General features: G+C 47.3%; 1 protein-coding gene across 2 annotated transcripts in view; it reads left to right on the top strand.

The window, feature by feature from the left end:
- JADE2 (jade family PHD finger 2) overlaps positions 1-23325 on the top strand; it is a 180228-nt gene extending 156903 nt beyond the window's left edge. For both annotated transcript variants that reach the window (XM_036750294.1, XM_036750295.1), the window contains exons 10-12: positions 4643-4760; positions 14035-14163; positions 20816-23325. In XM_036750294.1, the coding sequence (XP_036606189.1) occupies positions 4643-4760; positions 14035-14163; positions 20816-21699 (1131 nt within the window). In that variant the 3' untranslated portion in view covers positions 21700-23325. The remainder of the gene's footprint in view (positions 1-4642; positions 4761-14034; positions 14164-20815) is intronic.
- The last annotated feature ends 239 nt before the right edge of the window (positions 23326-23564 follow it).

Consider the following 23564-nt stretch of genomic DNA (forward strand, 5'->3'; position numbering starts at 1 on the left):
AGTCATACTCACATCCAGTATCCAGGTCTATTGGCTTCTTTCTCCCTGAGCTGTCCATTTTACCGTGTGGAAAATACTAGGACTAAGAACTGTGCCAATCAGACATGTGCATCTGCTAGGACTTGGTCATCCCAGCTCCTGGAAAGCTGACCTTGCTTCATGGCCATGGGACCCTGGGCCTGTACACTCCAAACAGGAGACACCTGCCCCTGCCTAGAACCTCCTCCCTACCCATCCAACCTAGAAGCAGCCCCCAGGACCTTCACTCGGCCACCCTTCTCCCAACACTCTGAACACAGAATCAGCATCAAAAGATCTCCACTTAGGTATCTTCCTTCATTCTGTATTCAACACCCATTCCCCATACACTCCGTGTACTCCACTTTGCTCTTACTCACCTAGGGGCCTGACCATTCCCAGAATGATCCACACTCTTTAAATAATTTCCTGGCAGTAGCTCTCTTACCTATTATTTATCAATTCCCTCCTCACCCCCCAGGATTTTGTTTAGTTTTATATGGCAAACAAAAATTGTATTAAAGACATCTTTTTACAAGAGGAATTTACTGTAATAATGGTTAGTGATTATTTTTTACACTGTAAATGCCAAAGCTTTAGTAACATGGAAAGACATTTAAAAAAGATTTACAAACTGTAAAAGTGTATGCAGGGGTGGAGACACATAACTATAGATAGTAACCGACCCCTGTGGCCTTCTGTACCCAGGTGTCTGCCTCCTTTCTTCCTCCCACCATTTTCAGGCTTAACATGTTCATGCTGTATTAACCTAAGACGTAAAATCTCACTGCTAGACAGGAAGGAAAATAAACCAAAGCTTTTCGCCAAGGGTTTCCCTTCATCACCAGTCAGTCAGACATATATTTCCTAGGGACTATGTCCATACCCAGGTCTGCGATGCACCTTGGCAGAGAAGGGGTAGGCAGGAGCTTTTGTGATCCCATGAGCAGGCTTTTGTTTTCAGGAATCTCACAGTTTGCTTAGAGAGATAAGATCCCACAGAGAAAACCAAGAATGATACCAGGCATTGTGTGCTAGGCACCAGACTGAGGGGCATAGGTGGTGCTAAGTGCCCTCTGTGTTCAGAACAAGGAGAGATAATTGTAAAGAAGAGCTGTCGGAGAAAGCTTCCTGGAGGAGACGGGAAGCCAGCTGGATACTGAAGAAGCAGGACAGAGGTTTGGATAAGCTGATGGGGGAAAGAAAGGTTTCCAGGTAGGAGCACCAGCCTGAGTACAGACACATCATGGCATAGTATATGTAGCAGACCTGCCACAGATGCCTACTAGCTGTGTGACCCTTGGCAAATCCAGTCCTGCGTACTTAACAGTTGTTTGACTTTAACAAGTCAACCTCTCTGGACCCGAGTTTCTTCATCTGTAAAATCCGGGTTTAGACTCAACCTCTAAGGTTCCTTCCAGCTCTAAATTTATGATCCTATAAACCTGGTAAATGCTAGGGGAAAGGAACAAGACTGCCTTGGCTGGAACAGAGGGGGTGTGCTGAAGTAGATGGGGTGGGAGCTGAGGTTGGATGGATGGAAGATTCAGCTCGGTTTTTGGTGGTGGACGTAAATCAACCAAAGAGCTTAGGATTCTGCACCAGCATTCCTGACCCTATCCTGATGGGACAGTTGAACTCGTGACTTGTAATCATAAGGTGGCTGTGGGATTCATTGGATTGGATTGGATTGAAAGGGACCGGACCCCAGGTCATAATTTCTCCCTCCTGCATCTTGGGCCTGTGGAAGCCGAGATATGTGCTTGGTCTCTGCCGTGGTTGACTTGACTGAGGTGTAATGATAAGAGGTAGTTGTTGTTAACTGTCTTCCCAGCAGAGAAGGCAGGTCTCTTCCTAGTACTAGACTCACTACCCTATACAGTAAAGCTTATGATTTGAACGTCGGAAGAACTCAGACAACTGCCATAAGTATCCCCATCCTGATGAGGACATTCTGCTTAGCCTGGAAGTCTCTCCTGAAGCCTAGTGGGAGCTGCTATTCAGGAATCTTGTCTTGAGGGAACTGCCTAGGCTGGAGGCCAGGCAGTACCACAAGAGCCAGGCAGAGTGACAAAGGTTGTGATTCTTTATTCAGTGTGTTCCCTCTACCATAGCCAGGTGCCAGGGTGGACCACTGGTTAGAGATGCAGGCTTCTGGGCCAGGCCCCACCACTGAGTTTCCCACATTTCCCTTAAGAGCTATCGTGTGGAAGAGGGAAGAGGCGGGTTCTGCTTGGCTTCAGCAGACAGCGCTGAGGCCAGTGATTAAAAGTTGCTGAGCAGCTGTTTTCAGCTCAACAGAAGGATGAATTTCATAACAATCCAAGCTGCCCAGAAGTGAAATGGGCTGCCTCGTGAGGTGCTGAAGGTGTTCAAGGTGAGGCTGTGTGCCCCTGGTCAGGGCTGCTGGAGAGGGAGTTCCTGCACCGGGCAGGAAGATGGACAGGGTGGCCCTGTCTAGCTCTGAGAATCTAGGATTTTGTGAATGGAGGCCCTGGGTAGCGACTTCTCCCATTCATGCAGACTTAACTCAGCTCAGCAGTTGCGGTTGGCACTTAAAGCATCTCTGGAGGGCCTCCAGTCAAGGGAATTTCTAGTCCCTGTTTGCAAATGTGACTGTGGGGGCAGCAGGATGTGTTAGAAGCCTGTGGGCTATAACCCCAAACCTTGGCCCTCCTGAGCAGGGTTCATATAGCAAATATCAGCATTTTGTGTTTGACCTCCCCAATCCCCCTTGCCTTTTTCTGCCAGACCCTGCTCCTGACCTTTAGATGTCAATACAAATAGAAACATGAATGTTAACAGCTAAGAGCAGGAACCTTAAGAGCAGGGCTTTATAGATACATTGGGATCTCAGAACCAGTCCCCAAATTTAGGAGCTGGTTAAGGTTTTCAAGTTTGAAGGATGAAGGTAGGGAGGTAGAAGGAAGATAGGTGGGGAACGTGCCCGCCTCAAGGCCACATGTGGTTCTGTAGGTCCTCAAGTGAGACCCTTTCACTGTTGCCCACCCCTGCCATAAGGCATTTGTTTCTTAATTCAAATTCAGACCCAAAGTGGAGTTGTGAGAATTCTTGATGGAACGTCTAGAAAGACATCAAGTAGAGGAGATGAACACATGCTGGCATGGGCACAAACGAAGCCTTGGTGGTCAGTAACCCATCCCTTGTCCCTGCCCCTCAAGTTAAGGCAGGAACAGAATCAAAGCCCCGTCTGCTGCAGTAGGGCCTGAGGAGAACCCAGACAGGAGTGAAGAGTGTGGGTTAGGAGAAAGACAAAGAGAATACACTTCTGAACTGGGGTTGGGATAGGCCCTTGTGGGGGCCAGGCAAGGACAGGAAAGGGGTTCCTACTGTCTGGGAATAAGGCAGAGATGTAGAGGGCATTACCTCTGGAGGAGAATCCAGAATAAGGACACTGTGGAAGGGGCCATATACTGGACAGACAGCCAACTAATGAATTGGTGAACAGCTGCTTAAATTGATTTGGGGCCAGGCTAGGTCATCTTAGTTCTTCATAGCTGCTGGTGTCGGATGGAGTTCTTAACGGTGGGGAAGGGGCTTAATGTTGCTAGAAAGCCAGTAGCTGAGACACAGGGGGTGTTTGCTTCCTCTTGGGTCTCCCACCATGGATAGAAGAGGAGAGATTTGGGGTGTTGCGGGGACAGTATTTACTCTCAGAACTTGGCAGCCTCAAAGCAAAGCACGCCAATCTTCACCTGAGAAGATACTTCTTACCTAAGGAGTATGCCTTAGCTCAGTTCCACAGCTAAGAGAATGATGTGAAAGACAGAAAAGGCTAATCTTTCGCACTTTTTTTCTTTTAATTGGAGGGCACTTGATATAGGGGACTTCTGATGAGAAAATCCCCACTATGAGAGCGGATCTACAACTGCCTGCGGCTTGCAGTGTAACCTGGGGTGCTGCAAGGTTGGGCGATTGGCCCAGGGCCACACAGTCTGGATATGAAAGGCTGGACTTGAACCCGGGTCTCACTGGCTAAATCAGACTCTCTGTCCAGTGTCCCTCTCTGATGCGATGGTCATTGTGACAATTATTACGACAGTGCTCACAGTTCCCATTTCTGCGTCGCTGTAAAGGTGTTTCATCACAGCCCATAAGGTAGAATAAAATACACGCTTCTCCTTCCTGGAGCCCCACTTTGCAGATGAAGAGCCTGAGACCCAGAAAGTCACCCATCATTCCACAGGGTGGAATCAGAGCAGAGCCAGAAGCCCAGACAGCTGGCTTCTTGGCAGGGAATTAGCTTATTCATAGGATTTTAGGTGTGGAGGTAGAAGCCATCACAGATGTCATTTTAGTCTTACCTTTTTATTTTCCCAGGTGGGGAAACTAAGCTCAGAGAGGTTAAATGTCATGCCCAGAGTCACACGGGTAAGAAGTGGCAGAGCTGAAATACAACCCCAGCCATCTCACCCCATACTGGCTTTTGTCATCATGCCTACGAGCATGGGGTGGATAGCTGGAGGCCAGGAAGAAGAGAAGGGCTGTGGATGCCTGGGAGGCCCTTAGAGGCAACGTTCACTCCCTGCCCAGGGAACAGAAAGGAGGGGGTAGTTCTCATAGTCACTCTGTAAGGTGGGAAATCTTTCTTGTGTCTCCTCAGGTTAGAAATCTGTGCTACATGGTGACAAGGCGAGAGAAAATGAAACACTCCATCTGCAAACTTCAGGAACAAATATTCCACCTTCAGATGAGACTTATTGAAAAGGATCTTTATCGAGGTAGGAGCCCCTTCCTGGGACTGGAGGTAGCTGGGTTGCCCTTCCCCAGGTTTTCACAGCCCTTAGACAAAGCAGCAGCAGGAGAGAGAGAACCTCCTCCCGCCCAGTCCGAGATTTGGGCTGGATTGTACCGATTGCCCTTCACCCTTGGGAGATCAGTATATTTCAGTCAGTTGCAAATGTACAAATAGGCTGTGAGGGATGGGGAGGTGGGAGATAGGCAAGATTGGGTATCAGGGTTCTCAAATTGGAAGGAAAGTTTATTTATTATTATTATTATTAATAATAAAGACGTTTATTGAACGGCTTCTCTGTGTTCAGGCCTATGCTTGACTCTGCTGTGGAGAAAATGGGAAGGAGTAAAGTTAGTCCTTGATCACAGGGAGCTTCCAATTTAGAGAAGACGGAGGAGAAGCACCCATTCCCTAGGAAGATGAGACCTAAAATAGCTACTTAGTATTGTCTCAATGCTGATTTGAATATAAACAAGGGATCAGGCCTCTGGGACAGACGGTAAGAGCTTTGGGCAGGCAGGAAGGGGAGCAATCCGCATTGGCTTGAGTTGTCAGGGAAGGCTTCATAGAGGAGGCCGTATCCAAGCTGAGCCTCGAAGGGACGTGCAGGATGGGTTGGTCGAAGTTTGCAGTGCCTTCTGTAAAACAGGAGAAGCGACCAGCTTCCTGCCCTCCCCCCTGCAGATTCCCTCAAGAGCATTGTTGGTGATTAAGCCCATAACTGTTGGACTGTGCAAAACTGCCCCCTAGGGAATGTCCGGGGTGGGACTGCTGGCTGGGAGCTGCTAGAAAACCAGTCTCAGGCGGTCCTCTGCTTGGCCAGCGGCACAGCTCAGCGCTGAATTCCAAGAAGATTTGGGGAGGAGGGGTACATGACTCTGTCTCCACTTTCCCTTCCTCGGTCTGTCTCCTCCCATCCGGATTCAGATGGCACACTCAGAGCAGTTCGGAACAGAGGGCCAGTGGGCACATCTGGGCTGGCAAACTGGAGGAACAGTTGTCCTGGCACCGGGACCGATTTGCCTCAGGCTTGGGAGAGAATCAAAGGTTAAGCATTAATGTTTTGGCTTCTGGCTGCCATGTTCTTTGGGCTCTGACAGCTTGAGTTGTTTATAGCCCAGTGAGCCCCAGCCCCGGTGCCCCTGACAGAAAACAACCCGCCCAGTCAGTCTTTGGGATTTGGTTATATTGTCCTTCAGATACTGCTGGCCCGACTTATACCCTAGTCCCTCCCATCCTGCTCCAAAATTCTTTGAGTCTGGGAGTCAGACTTGGCTCATACTCTTGCTAATTATTATCATTGTCTTTATTATTAATAAGCCTGAAATGCAGCAACAGCCAGCCAGCCAGCGAGGGAGGGAGGGAGCTGCGGGTCTCCAGAAGCCTGGGTGCCCCCACCCCTTCCCCACACCGCAGCTCAGCCCCATAAGCTGAGAGTTGCAGAGCCCTTTTCCAGCATCTGGCCCCTTGGCCAGCAACTCGAGCAGTTGTTGTGTTTGTGGTCTGGACCCAGATCAAGCTGGGTCACATGGGCAGAGGGGGAGGTGGGGGAGAAGGGGAGGGGGAGGGCTTGTCTCCGAGCTGTTGGGGACGGAGTGTTCTTTCACAAAGCTTCCCTCTGACTTGTTGAGTCGGAAAGCCACGTACATAGGGGGAGTTAGATGATACTGGCGCTAAAGCAGACCACCCTCCCGGTTCCCTGGGAAAAGCAGGCGGGGGAAGGGGTGGGGGTTGAGGAGGGGAGTTTGGGGGAAGGGCAGCGTCCCATAGGAGACTGCTTTAATAGGGCAGACTTTCCAGGGACCACATGGAAGCTGGAAAGAGGGAGCCATTAGGGGAAGTTGTTTGTGGCCTAGGTTAGGAAGGCTGAGAACGGGACAGCTGACCTCAGCACTTTCCACCTTCTGCAAAGCACAGCCTTTTAATTCTACCCACTGCCCTGAGAGAAGAGAGAGTAGAAGCATCACACACATTTTACATGCAGGGGAACTGAGGCATGGGGGGTGGGCTAATTCAGTCCAGCTTGTTTATCCCTCCCCTAAGGGATTTCCATTTTACCCGGTGCCCCTCTGTTAAATACCCTGACACAAAGCAATAGAACTTTAATAGAGGAATTTGAGTCATCAGCCAGAGGCTGGGAGAAGAGGAGGTGTTTGGGGGCCTCTGGAAGAGGTAGAAGCCACTCATTCTATAGCTGTCGTTATCGACTATGAATATACCACAGCAAAGCTGGAAGGTCTTCAGCAGCCACCTAGTCCAAACCATGTCCCAAAAGAAATATACCTACTGCAGCCCACCTCAAAGGGGGCAGTCATTCAGCTTCTGCTTGAAGTGAGGGAGAACCCACCACCTCCCAAGGCAAGCCCTTGCGCATCTGGACAGCTTTAATTGTTAGGAAGTTCACATCACGGCTAACCTGGCCTCTTTGCAGCTTTTACCACCTTTGCCTCAGTTTCCTCATCTGCAAAGTGGAGGTGGAGGAAACTTCTGCCCTGAGGGGTATCACCTGGTCTGAGTAGAGCAGAGTCAAGGTGGGTATCCCCCGAGAGACAGCTGAGGCCTGTCCTTTGCCAGTGAAGGAGCAAGCTTCAATAGGAGCTGGTTGTGTTGGGGCACCTGATCACATGAGAGAGCAAACCAGCACCGTCCTATGAAAAGTGAGATTCGAGTGGGTGGATTAAGAAATGGGTCTTGAAAGGCCCTGTGACATCAGCTCAGTACTGGTAGTCAGGAGACCTCAGTTAATGGAGTCCAGACTCTTCTACTAAGTGGATGTGAGACCTTGGGTAAGTCCTTTCCAATAAAAGGGGTGGGACCAGATGACCTGAGGGCCCTTCCTCCTCTAACATTACATAATTCTAAGACATGGGACCATAAATTTAAATTAAACTGGAAGGAGCGTTTGAGGTCATCTAATCCAACCACCCCATTTTACAGACCAAAAAAACCGAGGTCTAGAGAGATTAAGCATTGTGCCCAAGGATATACAAGGAGTTAAGTCAGAAAGGATTGGAATCCAGAGCCTCTGACCACAAAGCCAGTGCCCCTTCTTCTGCCCTCTTCTTCTGCCTCTTCGGAACCATCCCTACTCCACCACATCTGCAGAACTTCTTGATCTTCTCTCATTTAACTTCTCTTCTCAGGGCCTTTACTTACCAATTCCAGTGGGGCCAGACTAAGTGATGAGGAGGGTGGGTGCAGGTCATAGGGCAATGATGGATGAAGGGAAACAGGCCCTGCCATAACGGAGCTCACAGTCTGGTCCGGAAGACAAGACACACGGAGAAAACAACTAGGGAGTAAGAGAGTGGTGTGTAATAAGAGCGGTGTTGACAACTAATATTTGTAAAGCCCTTTAAAGTTTGCACTGAATTTAGAAACATATCCCCATTTGTTTCTCATGAGAACTCTGAGGTAAACTTACAACAGGTAAAAGTATCCCCATTTTATAGGAAAGGAAACCGAGACTTGGTGTCTTGTCCATGGTAATATAACTGCAAATCCAAGTCCATTGGGCTCCACCACACCGGCTCTCTCCTGGGCGAGACAGACACTCTGATCAAAGGTTCGAAGCTATGACAGTGAGTGTGGGTGTAGGGGGGTGACTGGGAGAAAACCAGCCTGGCTGGAACAGATAGTTCACATAGGAGAGTGGTGGAAGATAAGGTTGGAAAGGTAGGTTGAGGGCAGCTTATAGAGGCCACGCTGAAAGAGTTGGACTTGTGAGTAGAGCACGGGCCCTGCAGTCAGGAGGACCTGAGTTCAAATGTGGCCTCAGACACTTGACACACTAGCTGTGTGACCTTGGGCAAGTCACTTAACCCCAATTGCCTTGCCTTCCCCCCTCAAAAAAAAAGAGTTGGGCTTTATCTTAGAGGCAGTGGGAAAATCTTACCTGACTTTAGTGAAAAGCATCCCTTCCATTAAAAATTTCCCATCTGACACCCCACACCTTGCTTGGGATGGGCAGCCTAACACCTTCCCCTCCAGTCTGTGCCTCTTGGACCAGAAACTCCTTCCCCACCCACACCCCTCACAATCCCAAAGACTCACATGGCAGGCAGGCTACTCTTTCTTCTGCCTATCCAAAGCAGAGAAAAATCCTTTGCGGTTGTCAGGCTGGAGCTGTGGAAACACGCGGGCTGTTCCCTCACCTTGAGCTGGAGTTTCCCCTCTCCCAGGTCTCCTTCCAAACCTCACTCAGCCCCGGGGGACTTGGCCGTGCTCATTAATGACGAAGGCCTAGTTGGGAGGCCCTCGGTAAGGTGGTGGCTTGACTGCTCCCATTATGAGATCATTCAGCCTGATTGGCACTATTTGACTATGTTATTATGATCAGCTGCATCGTGCCAAGGTGTTAGGACTCCCGAGCATTCGAAGAAACCATTAACTATTGGGATTGCCCTTTCACATCGTCATGATCTCATCATTTCTGGATCTGTGTATAGAATAAGGGGGTTTCACATCCCACAAACAGACCTAGAGTCAGGATAGTCCCTCACAACTTGGCTCCAAACGATCTTGCCAGGCTTACTGAATCCTGCTCCCCTTCCCACACTCCACAGGCCAACCAACACGGTTCTCTTGCTGTTCCTCAACACACAATATTCCATCTCCCCAGCTTTTGCATAGGCTCTCTCCAGTGTAGGAAATGCACGCCCTCCTCACCTTTTGTAATCCACTTTGCCTCCTGAGTTAGCCTCTTTGGAACAGGCCAAAGTTACCCCTTCTTTTTAAGTGGAGCTATCCTCCCACAAGACAGCCTGCAAGCTTCCATCAGACTGGGCAGTACATTCTCAGCCCCACTAGCCTGTATCCTGCTCTTCCTTCAGAGGAGGTGAACATTTGTCCAAGCAAAGTCATGTCTTTATCTGCGCATGAACTAGGTGAATTTCTAGTGTGGAGGAATTAGCTTAATGGTTTAGGAAGGGCCAAGAGTTTTAAGAAAGATGCCGGTGAGGCTGTTCTGGGAAAACAGAGGGTCTGAGGGCACTGCTTCTCATAATAGCTCTGCCTCCCAATTCATTCAACAGCAGAAGCCAGCGAGAATATTTGTCTTTGCCTTTCCCACAGCACCCAGCATAGTAAATATCTGAATTGAAGTCTCTGGAGGGAGTTTTCACTTCCAAAAGCCTTGAGTTGACTTTGATTCCCTATAGATGTTCGATGAGAATATTGGTCCCCTCCCTCCTCCACCTATGGGAATTACCTGAAGAGGTTGCAGAGGACCTTCACCCACCCTGATCCAAACGAAATTCACATAGCCTGGATCAGAGGCATGAGCCGGCAGTGAGAGAAGGCCCCTGTCGGAGGGGCTTCACCTGAGGAGGCCAGAAAAGAGCCTGGGTGAAGAGGAGGGAAGGGAGAGCAAGGGCCAGGAGCTAGGGGGTGAGGAGGGGAAGTCATCTGTCAGCCCATCCTTAGCCCATTTCAATCCCTCACAGGAGGGACTTCATGAGATTGTCATACAAGCCTAGGTCTCTGAAAAGAGAAAATCCCAGGGCTGACCTGGCCTCTACTTAGACTTTCTCCTCTAATACTCACAGGAAGTTTGGAGGTGGGGAGTCTCTTTTTAAAAATTTAATGTCATTGAAATACTGGGTTTTAAAAAAAAAAAGACTAAACAAAACAAGCACCGAGTCTGTCAGCTTTCTCTTAGATGGGCCTGGCAAAGCAAAGAAAAACAAAGAGCTTTAACCTGAGTAGAGTTGACTATAAAGTCTGCTTCTTCCAACAGCTACAAAAACTTTGATTATTCTTAGGGTTCACCCTCTGCAGAGGGACCTCTTTTGGGCCTTCAGAGATTCCCCAGAGAGTGGGCCTAAGAGCCAGCCTCCATCTCATGTGACTTTCTAAACAAAGTCACCCTCCCCCATCCAACCCCCCCAAAAAGGCGCCAGATGTTCTCAAGAGGATTACAGATTTTGAGCCAAAAGGAAGCTTAGAGATCATATAGTCCAACCCTAGCACTTCACAGATGAGGAAACTGAGGCCCAGAGAGAGAAAGTAATACCCCAAGGTTTTGTCATGTTCAAAGCAAGCATAGTGCAGCATCTGTTTAGTGTTGGAGAAAGTAGGGTTTGTCTTTATGAGCATAGTATCTCAGAAGTATCTGTTGTAAGAAAGTAGGATTTATCCTTGGCTTTACTTGCAGCATTTAACATTTTAGATTTAGCAAGAATGCAGTTGAACTGATGGTGAGGATGGAGAAGAGGGCACCCTCCTCCTTTAGCCAACCTCAGGCGCGCTCTCTCTCCCTCTCCCCCCCCCCCCCCCGCTCTCTCCCTCTCCCTCCCTCTCTCCCTCTCCCCTTCTCTCTCCCTCTCCCTCCCTCTCTCCCTCTCCCTCCCTCCCTCTTTCCCTCTCCCCACCTCTCTCTCCCTCTCCCCTTCTCTCTCCCTCTCCCTCCCTCTCTCCCTCTCCCTGTTTCTCCCTCTCCCCTTCTCCCGCTTTTTCTCTCTCTCTCTTTTCCTCCTCTCTATTTATCTTCCCCCCCTCTATTTCTCTTCCCCCACTTCTCTCTCTTTCTCTGTCAGGGGACCAATTGGCAAAGATACCCCCTGTTTGTAGTTTGTGCAACACAGTCCCAGGAAAGATAAATATAGGCAAGGTGCGGTTCTGGCCCTCAAAGAGCTGATATGCCAAAGGTCATCAGAGACTGTTCTGCTTCTGACCCTTGGTTCCCTATAAAATGCATGATCACTCCTTGGAACAGAATTCATACCTATTCGTAATTCCCTCTCCATGGGTCCCATGTCTGACCTTCCCTTTAAAGGCCAAGACCAAGGTATAGCTCAGCTGTGTGAATTAGTCATCAGTTTGTGTCAGTGCCAGAACAAAGGCCTCAGTAGTGAGCCAGTGAAGACTCAGGGCAGGTGGAATTCATCCCTTGACAGAGATGGTAGCAAGAAGGTAGAGGGGTTGCCGTCCGACGTCTAATTATTTCATACTTCCTGAAAGCATTTGGTGCAATACCAGAGTGTGCATAATAGTCTTTCCTGATTGAAACATCATCCTGAGTTCGACCTGTGAAGTATCAAAAGCAACAATAACTCGCGTTTCTTTGTTCATTGACATAGTTAACATCTGTATATGGTGCTTCACAGCCGCTCTGTTGTAGTCTTACTTATGCTTTCAAGGTAAAGAAATTTAGGTGTGGAAAGGGAAAGGGATGGGACACAAAAAAACCCGTGGACAGTTGGGGGTGGGGGAGTAGGGTCGTTTTTACTTGCTTGCCTCATCGTCCATGCCAGGGAAGTTATACGAGGTTCACTGTTTGCCATCCCCTGGCACATGTTGCTACAAACTCCCCTTGCAAGCATATTGTTCAAAAACTCAAGGAAAAAACCAAATAGAACTAATGAAAGACATTGACACCCACCATTGAGCTATCCCTGCATAACCTCATTCACTCAGGAGTCAGCCATCCCATAGCAGGAGGTATCAGCTCTGGCTCCACAATGTCACCCTCCCAAAACCCTCCAGGAGTCCCAGCAGGTATGGTCAGCACCTTGCAGTTCTCCGGCCTCCTTCCACCACTCCACCTGCAACTTCCTCCAGCTCTCACTAGCCCTTTTTCCAGAGGAATATTCCAGTCTCTATAATATATAATGCATAAAATAAAATACACAAGGTTACAAAATACAGTTATCAAAGTATTTTTAAACAAGCTTGTAGACTCCAGGTTAAAAACCCCTGACTTAGAAAGTCTCCAACCTTCAGGCTCAAAGCTCTCTTAGGAGTAGGGAAACTCACAAAGGACCTACTTCTTTCAGCTTCAGATGTCACCGATTGCGGGTTGGGTTAGGATGACTCTACACTCAGACATGCCTTTTTCCCCCATACCCAGGAGGTGTGTTTCCTACCTGTATCAACACTTCCCACCGGTCCAGAAACTTGGCTGATTTCCCCCCTGATTGTTGCACCAGCCCTGGGAGTGCCTATGGGGAGAACTGTATGAAATTTCTCAGAGTAATTGGCTATTTTCCCTGTTATTCAGGATAAAGGGAACTGAGCACTCTCTTGGTTTACATCGAAATAAGGGCGGAAAAAGAAGACTTCACAGCTGATATGACATGTCCATATGTCATATACTTTATTGTAAAATTCCCCTACTCAGGTATCTTCACATCATTATCAGGTGCCAACTCAGCCTCCCATCCCAGGCCCTCCATGGTGCTAGGCTACCTTGCCTACTTTATCTCTCTCTTACTAGTCTCCCAACGCACCACACTTGCACAAGTCTCTGCACATTCATTCATTCATGCTATTACACACACGCGCACACACAGAGCAAATGCCCCCCACCCCTTAGCTTCCTCTCTCTCTAAATCTCACTCATTATCAGTAAAACTAGAACGTGAGCCAGAGTGGTCTCCTCCTTTGAGCTCTCCTGGCCTTTCTTGTCTGTGTGACGTATATACCAGTAGATTTGATGCTGCCTTATTTTGTTTCCTTGTTCTTTAATTTGATTCTCACACAATGGTGTATAAGCACTTAAGAAACAGAGGTCTCAATTTCATGCCTCCTATCCCTCTCATTTCCTCATGGAACACAGAGCTGGACCCACCATGGGAGCTTGCTAAACTGCTTTGTTGGTTTGGCACTGGTACAAAGCAGAATCAGACCCAGTGCTGTATTCAGGCGAAATCTGCTGAAGTTCACCTTTAGGAAGAGTCCTATATAGCGTATCTTAGTGTTGCCGAGGAAGATTTATGGACTTATACTGGCATGATTAAAATGAACCTTGACTCTCTTGGGGATGTTTTTAAGCAGTAGGAAATCATCCCTCCCCATTTAGCCCCTGTGAGCAGTTAGCCTGTAGTACTGACCCCCTCCTATCTTCTGGGACAACTATCCGAGGTTACCATAGGGTAGGGATTCCTCAGCCCTTCCTGAGGCCTTGACCCTAAGTCCCATGGCCAGACCTGTCTCTGAAGGTGGAAGTTATAACCCTCTCTGATACCTGGAAGGAACAAAGAGGAAAGAATGGCTTGAGAGACTGGGCTCTGTTTAGGGACCCTTAGCATCTCCCACAGCTGGAGCAGAGGACTCTGCACGCAGTAAGTAGGCACATCACACATGTTGGTTGAGTGGATTAGGGCAGAGCTTTTTTAAATCAGATGATCTGAAAAACTTAGATTCCCCAATCCCCTGTTGCACCCAAATCACAGGAAGTATGATTTGGACATGCCCCTCCCCTAGAAAGTTCATGCTGGAGTAACTATTTCCCTCTCTCTTTCTATGTCCGTCTAACACAGAACAACCTGGGAAGAGAAGCAAGGGGAAGAAGAATGACTCCAAATGGAAAGGAAGGGATAGTAGGAAGACGAGCCCTGAAAAGAAAGAGAAAATGAAGCCAGGCAATGAGTTGGTCCTGGGGCAGCTCGGTAAGTGGTCTTGACCCACTGAAGGAGCCAGACTCTCAGGCAAGGGAGACATCACCAGTCTTACAGAAGATGCTAGAGTGATGAAACCATCACATGTCACCTCTCTGTCTCTCTTTCTCTCTGTCTCTGTCTCACTTTTTCACATACATTCATTTCTTGGGCCTGGCAACCCCAAAAGGCCACCCAGTGAGAAAGGAATGTCTCTAGACTGATCATCTATTCCTGAGAGATAGCATTCAGACAGCAGCATCAGGAGGAGATTGATGGTGAGGTCCCAAAAGATCATGAGTCTAGTTAGTTACCAACATGCAAGCATGAGTCTCCCCGGCCCTACCATTCCACCCACCAGCATACCGTGTGATGCATGCTAGGTCTCTGCCTTTATATCTGATTGTGGTTGCTGAGCATATTCACAGGGGCCAAGTGAGAGGGAGACCTTGGGGCAGTCATTTGCAAGTGGTCTGGACTGTGTTCCTCTCTCACTCTATTTTATCAACCCCAAGGACGTTGTAATTAGGGAAGTTTGTTAACCTTACATACCTGGACTAGAAGTTTGCTAAACTGATTATGTTTAGGCAAGAAATACCGGGCTCTCCTTAACATAGTTGACTAAACCAAGATTGGGGACATAGGAACTTCCCCATACGTAGGCAGGTCAGTCGGTGGTTAAACATGGAATCCCTTCTGTCAGCTAGGGTCCAGCTAGCCTAGCAATAGGCCAGTCCTCACTGTTACTTTTTGCAATAAGGTAGATGTAGAAATCCAGCAGCAAGGCTCAGCCAGGAGGAGTTTGGTGCGTTTGGGTACCTGCCTTTGTCCTGAATGGCTTCGGTTACTCCTCTCTGACTGTCTCTTTATTTTTTGTTTTTCTAAATTTCTTATCATAGGACAGCATTTGGTAAGGTACAGGTTGGGTGCCCCACTTTTTGGTGCAATTAAAAAGAATACAGAATCTGGAGTCAGAGGACCTGAACTTGAACCTTGTGTGACGTGGGGCAAATCACTTCCCCCTCTGGGCCTCAGTTTCCTCATCTGTAAAATAAGGATCGGACTAGATAACCTCTGAGGCCCCTTCTGGCTCTGTACCCCTGATCGGATGGATAAGGACTAGACTTCTAATGTCATTGGTGTGAGGAACTCTTAATGAAGTCTTAATTGCCCGGAACCCTGAGAAGTAAAGTGACTTCCCTAGGGTCACAGAGCCAGTGTGTATTCGAGTCAAGACTCAAATTGAGGTCCTCCTGACTTCCCAGTTGGGTCTCCTGTGATCCTGTGATCCCATCCTAGATGAAGGGCAGTGAGAAAGAGCGTCTTCTGTTTTTTTGAGTCACTCCATTCTGAATCAGCTCCTGGGAATGGGGCCAGAGACACCAGCCCATTCCACACAGGCCAGGGACCAGTGCCAAAGTAGAGCCCCAAATGAGCCCCTTCTTCCCTGAACTGTAGGCCTTTCATCCTATTAGCAATCTCTTTTGACCAAGCCTATTTTTTTTCCGGGCTCCGAATGCCAACACATCATCTCCCATGTTTGCACCTTCAGGTCACAACATGTGTGTACCGTGAAGCTGGTGAGAGGGCATCAGGGAGCTCGAGAGGGAAAAACCAGGTCTGAGCTGCAGGACTGGGATAATGCAAGGACGGTCCCTTCTCCCCAGACTACAGTCAGAGGCCCAGCATCCTGGGGAAAGAGCCAAGCTCAACAGGAAAGCATCCTCCACTCCCAGCTCCATCCTGTTGGGACTTTGTGGTCAGGTCAGAGGAGAGGCCTGGGGAGGGCAGGTGGGTTTACTCTGAAGGGAGGTGGTGGAGGTGTCTCACTGACTTCTTCAGAGTCAGGTACAGAGCTATACCCAGTAAGACTGAAAAGGACAATCAGCAGGTAGAGGGGGTCAGTGCCTCGGCAACACCCCCAGAATAACAGGCAATTTGGTGTCATGGAATTCAAGCACAAAAGGTGTTAGAATCTTAGAATTACAGAGTTGTTAGAGCCAGCAGGTACTATATAACGTAGAACTTGAGAACTAATAACGGAGAATGGAGACTCAGAGCTGGGAGAGAATTTATAACCTGAATCATAGCTGTCCAAAGTATATAGAGTCTTGAAGACCTTGCAGTCAGCCAGCTCACTCATTTTTACAGAATGGGGAAACTGAGGCCCAGAGAGGAGATGGTCTTTGCCCAAAGTCACGCAGCAAGCCACTGGTTTAACTGGTACTCCCACCCAGTTCTCTATGCCATTACACATAGATTTCTAGATTTCTTATGCAGAATTTCACATTTGGCCAGATGCGGCAAGGGACAGTGTCTACCTTGTACTTACGTCTTGTGGCCAGGGTCTTCCCCTCCGGGCTTATGTGGATCCATGGTGCGGTATAACCGGAGACCCTGTGCTATTCTGACAGATCACTCCTGCGGTAGCCCTGGACCAGCCTTTACCATCTGAAGGGAGAAGAATGGTATCATTTTAAAACCTCCATCACAGTAGAAATTTTCGTTTCTTTTTCAGATGGTTTGGACTCGGCCATGCCAAATAAGCAAAATCTTCTACTCACTGAAAATTTACGAGATAAATTCCCTCTCCCTCATTCCCTTGTGGGCAGGGCTAGGCATCTTCTCTAAGCAGACAAGATGGTTGAGGGGTATAGTGCCAGTCCTGCCTCACAGACCCGAAGAGTATCTTCCCCGCCACTGACTAGAGGTCCACTATTAGAGAACCATCACTTTGGGTTCATTCACTCAAAGACATTTCATGCATCATGCAAAATGTTTTTAAATAAGCAAACATAAGTACCTCCCATGTATGCAGAGTACTCTGCTAGACACTGGAAATGATACTAGGTGCCCTTTCTATGGTGCTTTTACAGAGTAACAACCTTCTGAAGGAGGTAGAACGAGTATTACTTATTATGTTAATTTTCATACATTATATATATTTGTAGATGAGAAAAACCAAGGCCTGGAGAATTTAAGGTTTAGTAATTAGCGCACTGTTACAGAACTAGAAAATGGCCAAGGCAGAATTAAAACTAGGTCTCTCTCTGATTCCAAGACCAACTTTCTCTTTCAACTAAGCCACGTCTTGTCTTCCATTTCCCTGTTTGCAAATGAAGAGGGGAGGGGCCAAATTATATGATTTCTCTTTTGTTTGTGATATAGTGAAAGGAATAGTAAGTGTGATTGGAGTCAGAAGCCTTGGGTTTGAATTTCAGCGCCCTGGGAATCCGTCTTTGGTCCTCTATCAATGGCTTTGATAAAGGCACAGCTAACATACTTGTCAAATTTTTAATCTTTTGGATGACCGAGTCAGGATCCAGAAAGACCTCCCTCAATAAGCTAGAAAGGTAAACCAAATCCTGTTAAGATGAAGTTGACTAAGCTTAAGTGTGATGTCTTACATTGGGGGTTAACAAAGTCATTTTCACCTGGACAGGATGGGGGCTGCATGGCTATAGAACAGATTTTCTGAAAAGGATGAGGTGGGCAGCTTGATATGTTAGGCAAAAAAGTGGACAGCATCTTACGCCACATTAAGAGAGGCAGAATGCCCAGAATGGGCATGGTGATAAGTCTCACTATACTCTGGCTGGGCCACACCTTGAATATTGTGTTCCATTGAGAGGGCTCCATTTTGAGGATATTGATAAGTTGGTAGTCTTCCACTCGAAGGGGACCTGGATGAGGAAGGACCCCAAGAATGTGCCAGAGGAGGATCAGTTCAAAGAACTAAAGATGTTTAGCCTAGAGAAGAGAAGCCTTAAGAGGGACATGATTGCTGCTTCAAGTATCTGAAGGGCCGTCAGACAGGGATCAGACACTCTCTACCTGTCCCTTACTTCAAGGATGAATCTATTTCTCCACTAATTCTCTTAGTCCAAGTTTGGCCCTCTGGGCCAAAATCCAAAGTGCCCTGCCCTGACAGAGTTGTTAGAAGGAACTTAGAGGTCAAAACTAGCAGCTATGGGTAGAAGTAGCAAAGACTCTGATAAGGAGCTTGAGGTAAGGTAACATTTCCTGAGGATTACTGTGATTCAAAAAGGGGCTGTACTGTGGGTTCTCATTCACTCTAGGTCTTTAAGCAAAGACCTTGTGGGGGGAAAGCTATAAAGGGAGTTCTCAGTCTGGTATAGGTCGAAATAGCTGGCCTCAGAAGTCTCTTATAAGCCCTAGGATTCTGTAACCTTGGACAAGCCTCTTTCCCCAAGAATCTCAGTTTCTCTGTCTGTAAAATGAGTGGCTTTGACTGGGTCATCTCTAAGTCAGGATGTTCTTCAGAGGAGGAGGGAAACAGCACAGAAGAGGCGCTGCTGCTTTGTACTACAATCAATCAATATTTATCAGGCACCTGTTTGCCTGTGCTCGGTGCTAACGATACAGAGTGAAACAGTCCCTGTGCTCAAGGAGGTTATATTCTAAAAGGAGGGACTGTGTGTGTGTGTTTGTGTGTGTGTCCCCACAAACATTTGTTAGCGCCTGCTGTGTGCCAGGCATTGTGCTAAATGCTGAGAATACGAAGACAAAAGCAAATGGTAACAGCCCTTTCCGTATAATCTTCAGAATGCACAGTGTCAGTGAATTCAGCTGACCCAGACTCCCCACTCCACTAACTGCCTGGAGAGATAAGACTTGTCTATGTTGTCATTCTGAGTATCACATTAGCAAACCATGCTTTTGTGAGGATGTGAGAAAGAAATTGCATTTAGAATGTTCCATTTTTTTCCCTCCTAGAATAATCTAGAGATGGGTGGGACAAGGTCGGCTCAGCAGTGACGGTGGCAGCTGGTACCTGAGCTGCATCTTTGAGTGCTATAAAGCATACCTTAGAATGTTTTATGTCCATCCTCCCAGTATAACAGGCAAAGAGAACTTCTCTTCAATGCTGATCTCTTAAGCAGATCCCAGTTATGGGAGAAGGGACTTCCAACCATTCCTTATGGAAGAACTATTCCCTCTGAGATTTTTAGTGTATGGAGCTGTTCTAGGGGTACATACAAGAAGTCAGTAAGAATTGCATCAGGTAGTGAGCCACCAGAGTTCTGCCGTGGTTAAAATGTAAGCCAGAACAGAAGTTAGGCTCGGGCTGAAAAGATGTCCCCTTGGCTGAAACGAAACCTGTGCTAGGCAGCTTTAGGATAGAAGGTAAGGTATGCAGACTTACCACAAAGTAAACTTGCTTTTCTTTAAAAAATAATTTAATATTTTTAAACATTTCCTTGGCAAATGAGGTAGAGGGTGTGTGTGTGTGTGTGTGTGTGTGTGTGTGTGTGTGTGTAAAAGTCACAATCCCAGCCCACAGGAAATCTAGCTGGAGAAATAACACAGAGATACAATAAAAGGTATCTGAGCATAGCAGATAGTATAAGAACCAAATAATGAGTCCCCTTTCTAAAACACTTAAATGTTTACAGTGACCTTTGCTCACAGCAGCCCTGGAGGTAGATGTGTGGAGGCAATAGGGTAGAGTTCTAACTGGAGCATGGCCCCTGGAGATTTGTCATCAGTGCTCCTAATCCTTGAGCAGCCTAGAAACAAAAGAGAATTAGCACCTAGTGGACCGAGAACGATGCGTTAAAATAGGAAGCTACGATATGTGGGATTTGGGTGAGCACCTGCCCTTCTACCCTCGCCTAAAGATAAGACTTCTTACTGTTCTCAACATAAAAGATTCCCGTTTTTGTTAGCATTTTGCAGGTAAGGAAACTGAGTCTGGAAGAGTTGAATAACTAACCCAAAGTTAAGTAGCTTAGTAAATGTTGGAGCCAAGGATTCAAACCAAGTTTCCTTATTCCACATCTTTCCATACCCTGCTGCCTCATTGGTACAGATAATAAGTGCTGTAGAGAGGTGTGAACATGGCTGGGTTTAGACAGAAAAGAAGGAGGTAGGCCACAAACTAAACCTTGAAAGAAGGATTTTCTTTTTTTTCTTTACATTTTATTTTTTTGAATCAAAAAAATCCTCTCTTCCTTTCCCCTGCCCCTATTGAGAAAGAAAAATAAGCTCATATAAATATTTATGTGTGTGTTTGTGTGTATATATGTATGTATGTATGTATGTTTACCACACATGTATATCTCAAACGGCACCGTAAGTCCATATTGTCATTGTATAAACTGTTCTCCTGACTTCACTCTGTATCAATTCATACCATCCTTTCCAGGTTTCTCTCAAACCATCTCTTTCATACCTTAGAACACAATAGTATTTATTCACATTCAATCAATTCCAATCCAATAAACATTTATTAAGTGTCTACTATGCCCCAGACATTGTGCTAAGCACTGGGGATACATTTAATAAAAAGGCAGTCCCTTCAAGGAGCTGACAACCGAAAGGGGGAGACAGTCCACAAAAGGAGGCAGGAAAGGGGTACAGGGGCAGGGGGGTGGAAGATAGGAAGGGAGATAGCAGTGAGTACCTGGTGTGAGGCCATCTTGTTCACTGGGGTGGGAACCAGGAGGAGCAGCAGGTTAAATGGAGTGATTCATATGTCATAACTTGTTCACCCATTTCCCAACTGATGAGCCCCCAGAAGAGAGGTTTTCTTAAAGGGGGCCCGAGGTCCTATCACGCTGAATATGACAGGCTAAGCTTTGTGCCGCCCAACATGTCACCACTCAAGTCTCACTTCCCTTTTCTCTTTCTCCCCGCACAGGCTTGTCCACCTCTTTCCCCATCGATGGGACCTTCTTCAACAGCTGGTTGGCCCAGTCGGTGCAGATCACTACAGAGAACATGGCCATGAGTGAGTGGTCCCTGAACAATGGGCACCATGAGGACAACACATCTGAGCTCCTCTCTGAGGAGCTGCTCCAGGATGAAGAGACCCTGTTGAGTATCATGATGGACCATTCCCTAAAGTCTCCCTTCAAGCACAGTGACTCCACCAAGAAGTCCCAGAGCAAAGCAAGGCCAACGAATAAGAAGAAGGTCCCTCGGGACAGCCTCAGCTCCCTGCTCTCAGACCACCCAGAGGACTCTGGCCAGCGGACTGCCCCAACAGACCACACCATGAAACCCTTGAACCATGACTCGGGGAACAGCAAGGCCACTCGTGGGGCAACCAGGATACCTACAGATCGCAAAGGAGCCAGTGGGGAAGTTCGGAAGACTCCAAAAAGGGGACCTTCTCACCACTCTCCCAGCCCCAAAACCCATGACTCCAATGTCCTGGCGGGCTCAAGAAGCTCCCCACACGAGGACAAGGAGACTGTAGACGCAACTCCGCTGCTTGAGACTAACAGCCCGATTCAAGTGCCTGGCTCGTTGGGGAGTCCAAAAACAGTAGTGAGGTTCAGATTGCCAAAGGAGGGCAAAGAGACTAGGAAGCTGCCGAATCCAAAGCCCGAGGCAATGAATAGACCTCCAGCAGGGGAAAGGCCAAAGGTCACCTTGCACTTTGACAATGAGACCGATGGCTACTTCTCTGATGCAGAAATGAGCGACTCTGACTCCGAGCCAGGGAGTGGCAGGGTTCAGCTAAACCAGAAGGATTCAGGAAAGGAGGAGGTAGTCAGAATGAGCGTTTTGGCATCCTAACTCAACCAGATAACCAACTGTGACAGTTCTTAAGAGGCCTAAACCCAGTTACAACTGCCATTTTCAATTTCTGCCTGGTATCATATAACAAAGGGGTTCCATTCTTGGTGGGGTGGGAGTTTTCATTTGTTTTATATCTATAGTTTAAAATTGAGCACCGTTGTCTTTCTCTGTATGCTGGACATAGGACATAAAAGCTTCCACTCCCCTGACCTGGGTGACAAGAGTCATCCCTTTTAATAATTTAACTTCAATAATTTAACCCAATGAAGCAAAATGCCAGACACTGGCATTCAGGGACTGGGGATCCTGGCCCCATCTGGGATCACCCAAGGCATCAGTAACAAGAGGTCTGATATTGCCAGTACCCATTGTTTCTGCAGGGATGACAGTCTTATGGGCATTATTCCAAGGCAAAGACAAGTAAACTCATTTCCTGCTTTGCCCAGGGTTCAGCACCCAGTCCAAAGGCTGGGTCAGGAGTCAGGTTCCAGGGGTATAGCTGAACCCCTCTCCGCAGCGAGGCAACACCCCCCAACACCCAAGGAAGTAGAATAAGCGAAACCTAATACAGAACTAACTTTTCTAAAGCACAAAGAGCTTATTTGAAGAAAGCACTTAAGGGTGGGGGAGAACACTCCTTTAACAGAAGCCTTGTCAATTTGTTCCTCTCACCTTTTCCAGTTCAATCTGCTTCCATGCCAAGGCTGAGGGCCAAACCCTTCGGCCAGCCACCCCTTTCCTCCCAGCACTGTGCCTGAGTGGCCATAGGAATTACCCAGAGGGAAAATACGTCCCACAGGCGGGGCTCCCAGCCCTTGGCTTCAAGAGACTTTTACTCAGGTGTATCCATTAGCCAAATGGGACCAGGGAGGGGGCTGGAGGAAAAGGTCAAGGCATTCACTTTGCAAAACAGGAAAAGAATAAACATTTAAAACTTGAATGCGTTAACTGTAAAAGCAAAGTCTCCTTCCTGGAACAGGTGACAGCTAGTCTCCTTGTAGTCCCTGTCCTGCGCATTGGAAAGCAAATCAGATCGTTGGCCTTGTAGCGGTTTCCAGTCTTAACTAAGACGACAAGTTTCTTCCTTCAGTTTTCTTTTGGAAAAATGCTCCTACCTACAAGCCTGCGAACTCCTTGGGGAAATAGAAAGGGGAGGGTTGATTCGTTGAAGTCAGTATTCTAAAACCTAGAAGATTTTCATGCATAGAAATGCCCCTTCTAAGCCTTAAAAGTTTTTTAAAAACCCGTGATGATACCTATGAGTCAGGCAAGTTTCTGTGTTTGCACTTAACCCACCCCCATCCTTTCAGTTCTGGCTTCCAAGGTCACAGTTGATTTGCGCTAATGTATTTGGTTGGAGTGACCCCAGGGTGATTGACAGCTCAGGGAACAGAAACAACCGCAAAATTCAGTGAAACTTTTTTTTTAATTTTTTTTATTTTTAAGAATTACACCTGGGACACTTCTTCAACTGGCAAAACCAGAACTTTTCAAACAAGAACCTTGCAAATGTCAAATGAATCAGTTGAATAATTTTGTGGATGCCAAAGAATCTTTTGACAATAACACAGCAGCACAGCCTGGACCCAGAAATTGGTCACTTGGATTTCTTTTTTTTTTTTTTTTTTTTTTTTTTTTAGAAATGGATCTATTTGGCAACAAAGGAGTTAGAAGTGACGTTCATAGCATGTAACCAAGGCATCAGAATCCAAGTTTTCTGCAGAGGATGCTTTTTTCTTTCTTTCTTTCTTTCTTTCTTTTGCCACTGGAATGGTACAGACCCTGGTATTTTGATTTCTGATGCTTGGCATAGTCCATTCAGAACTTTCTCAGACTCACAGGTTGGGGAGAAACTGACGATG

The sequence above is a fragment of the Trichosurus vulpecula genome, chromosome 3 (assembly GCF_011100635.1).
Source record: "Trichosurus vulpecula isolate mTriVul1 chromosome 3, mTriVul1.pri, whole genome shotgun sequence".
Classification (NCBI taxonomy): domain Eukaryota; kingdom Metazoa; phylum Chordata; class Mammalia; order Diprotodontia; family Phalangeridae; genus Trichosurus; species Trichosurus vulpecula.